This window comes from Durio zibethinus, chromosome 28 (assembly GCF_047325235.1).
Source record: "Durio zibethinus cultivar Kanyao isolate XHJ-2024 chromosome 28, ASM4732523v1, whole genome shotgun sequence".
Taxonomy (NCBI): domain Eukaryota; kingdom Viridiplantae; phylum Streptophyta; class Magnoliopsida; order Malvales; family Malvaceae; genus Durio; species Durio zibethinus.
This window is the reverse complement of record NC_143189.1, coordinates 6053795-6056775: the sequence shown is the minus strand read 5'-3', so window position 1 is coordinate 6056775 and position 2981 is coordinate 6053795. Positions and strand designations below refer to the sequence as shown.

Below are 2981 nucleotides of genomic sequence, written 5' to 3'. Positions count from 1 at the left end.
GACATCTTTTTTTGTCTTGTAACGGAGTTCTTCACGAGGTTGTGTCAGACTTTCTTTTCAAAAAATCCAAGCTTTAAGGTTTTTTATGCTTTTCCTTTTTTTGTTTAATGTTTTTCCTCAACACTGTTCTCATTACTTCTCTACTTGCAACCAGTAAAGATTCTAGAGATATTCCAGACACCCCTTTTTTTGTTCTCTAAAAAAACTCGATTCCTACCTTGGAAATAACTCATTTTTTTCATTCTCTTTTTCTCTTGTTGAAAGCTTTGTTACTACTTTTTATTGCTAAAAGCCATTGGGGTTGGAGGGTGTATTCGATTCAGTGCTTTGACATTTTCATTTCTCTCTATAAAGATTTACTGGCTTTCTACTTGCTAATTCTCCCTTGTTTTGTCACTTCAAATTCCAGGGAAAGTGAGAGAAAGAGAGAGAAAAAAAGCACCCTCTTTTGCGGTCCTTTTCCTAATAAGCTCCGCTTGGTTTTTTTCTCTTATTAGGATTATTTTTTGTTGCTACTACATTTGTTCCCTTGGTTTCGATCCTGAAGAAATGGGGAAGGCTACAAGGTGGCTGAAGGGGCTGTTAGGCATCAAAAAAGAGAAAGAAAAAGACAAAGACCTGATGGAGCTTTCAAATTCATCAGTTTTATATGACAAGAAAGAAAAGAGAAGGTGGAGTTTTGCGAAGTCTGGGAATGATGTTAATAAAATTTCTCAGATTCCATTGAGTACTGCAACGAATGATCTTGCCACTGATGCTGCTTGGCTCAGATCCTACATTGCTGAGACTGAGAAGGAGCAGAAAAAGCATGCAATTGCAGTGGCTGCTGCTACAGCAGCTGCAGCAGATGCAGCCGTGGCAGCAGCACAGGCGGCGGTGGCAGTGGTGAGGCTGACCAGCAATGGAAGAGGTACTTTGTTTAGTGGAGGAAGGGAGAGGTGGGCAGCTGTGAAAATTCAAGCTGTCTTTAGAGGATATTTGGTAAGTGGATTTTTTGACATTGGGTTATCCCATTTTTCCTTTAAGATGTCTATTTGGGTACCATTTTAGATATGTTTTCTTTTTAGTCTGTGTTATGGAGTTCTTTTTCTTCTTTCTCACTTCTGTCTGCTCTGAAGTTAATGAAACAGTGCGTGTTTTTTCTTTGTTCAAAGTAACGGTACTTGTGCTACTTATGTTTTCCAACCCTCGTTTTGAGTAACTGCCAAAATTCTTCTCTTTTTCGTACTTATATATTCCCTCCGTGGATTTGAATTTTAAAAAACTTTTGTTTGTGTTGAACAGGCGTTGAATTTTTGGGTTTTTCTTGTTTCTCTAGAACCCTTTGTTGAATCTATTATGGTTTTACTTTCAGTCTCGGAAAGCACTTAGAGCCTTGAAAGGACTGGTTAGGTTACAAGCTCTTGTTAGAGGCTATCTTGCAAGGAAGAGGGCTACTGCAACTCTGCACAGTATGCAAGCTCTTATAAGAGCACAAACAGCTGTTCGATCTCAGCGGATACTTCGCTCCTTCAACAAGGAGAATAGTTGCTACCCTGAAAGCAGGCCACGGAAATCCATTGTGAGTACCATTGCCAACAGATTTTCTAGTATGCAATTTCTTTTAATTCAACTGATTTCATATTGATGTTTTTTCCTCTCCTTTTCAGGAAAGATTTGATGAGCCAGGAAGTGAAATTCACAGTAAAAGACTATCTGCATCAATTGAAATCAATGGATATGATGACAGCCCAAAAATAGTTGAAATTGACACATTTAAGACCAGATCAAGGTCCCGCCGCTACAAGATTGCATTATCAGAATGTGGGGATGACTTGCCTTACCAGACAATCTCATCACCTCTTCCATGTCCAGTTCCAGCTCGAGCATCGACACCGAATTGCCAAAATCTTAATGATTTTGAATGGTGCTTCACTGGCGATGAATGTAGGTTCACTACCGCTCAGAGCACTCCTCGTTTTGCTATTACGGCTAGGTCCAATGCTCCTACTACACCGGGTAAGAGTATGTGTGGAGACAGCTATTTTAAGGCTTATTCAAACTTCCCCAACTATATGGCAAACACACAATCCTTCAAGGCAAAGTTAAGATCTCAAAGCGCTCCAAAGCAAAGACCAGAACCAGGAGCAAAGAAGAGGCTTTCGCTCAATGAAATAATGGCAGCAAGGAACAGCATAGGTGGAGTTAGAATGAACAAGTCATGTTACCAAGTTCAATAAGCTTCGGAAACTTGAGATCACTCAAGTTTCATATGTCCTTTTAGGAGGATTTGAATAGAAAAAGTGTAGAAGTTGAACAATATTGTAACTTCTCTAGTGTTTTCCACTTTGTTATGAACAAGCCATGGGAAAGAAAAAATTGCATGTGTAAATTTTTTCAAAGAGTTTCAATCATGCCATTTCCAATGTGAACCATATTTAACTGGGAATTAAGAAAATGAAAGTTGGTTCAGGAAATTGAGAAAATAAAGGCAGAATTGAATCTGATAATAAGAAAATTTTGAAATATATGACTACTACTATATTAAAATATTTGAACTAAATTTGGAATTCACAGTCAGATTTAAGGGAGGCCAGTTTAGTTAGGTGGTGCAGTGGCACTGCTGTCATATAAGCAGTGCATTTTTTAAAGCTCTGCTCAATGTGTTAAAGATAGGGCAAGCCTGCGCCTGCCTGTGTCTGAATATTGGCATACCGTTGGCTAAATCTTGATGAGAAATAACCTCATAATTTATGGATGTTTATTAATCAAAGCTCCTTAGGAAGAAGGATCGGGACCCATGCGTAATCACGATCTACTTTCACGAGCTCTGACCGCACGTGGGGACTAGAGAGAAAAATGGAGGGGAAGCTAAGCTCTGGATAAAAAAATTTCTAATCAGCGATGATTAGATTGCATGATTGATATCTTTGAAAGTCGTGGGTGAGGAGGGAGGCTTGGATCATCCTAGAATTTTGCTCCACATGCTTTTGCTTCTAGAA

The 2981-nt window shown here is 39.0% G+C and overlaps 1 protein-coding gene across 1 annotated transcript; it reads left to right on the top strand.

Annotated features, from left to right (window-relative positions):
• The first annotated feature begins 296 nt into the window (after positions 1 to 296).
• On the top strand, positions 297 to 2413 carry LOC111281259 (protein IQ-domain 26-like). Its single transcript, XM_022868958.2, has 3 exons — positions 297 to 981; positions 1355 to 1561; positions 1650 to 2413. The coding sequence occupies exons 1-3, from the start codon at positions 550 to 552 to the stop codon at positions 2217 to 2219; spliced, it is 1209 nt and encodes a 402-aa protein (XP_022724693.2). The 5' UTR covers positions 297 to 549; the 3' UTR covers positions 2220 to 2413.
• Positions 2414 to 2981: the final 568 nt, after the last annotated feature.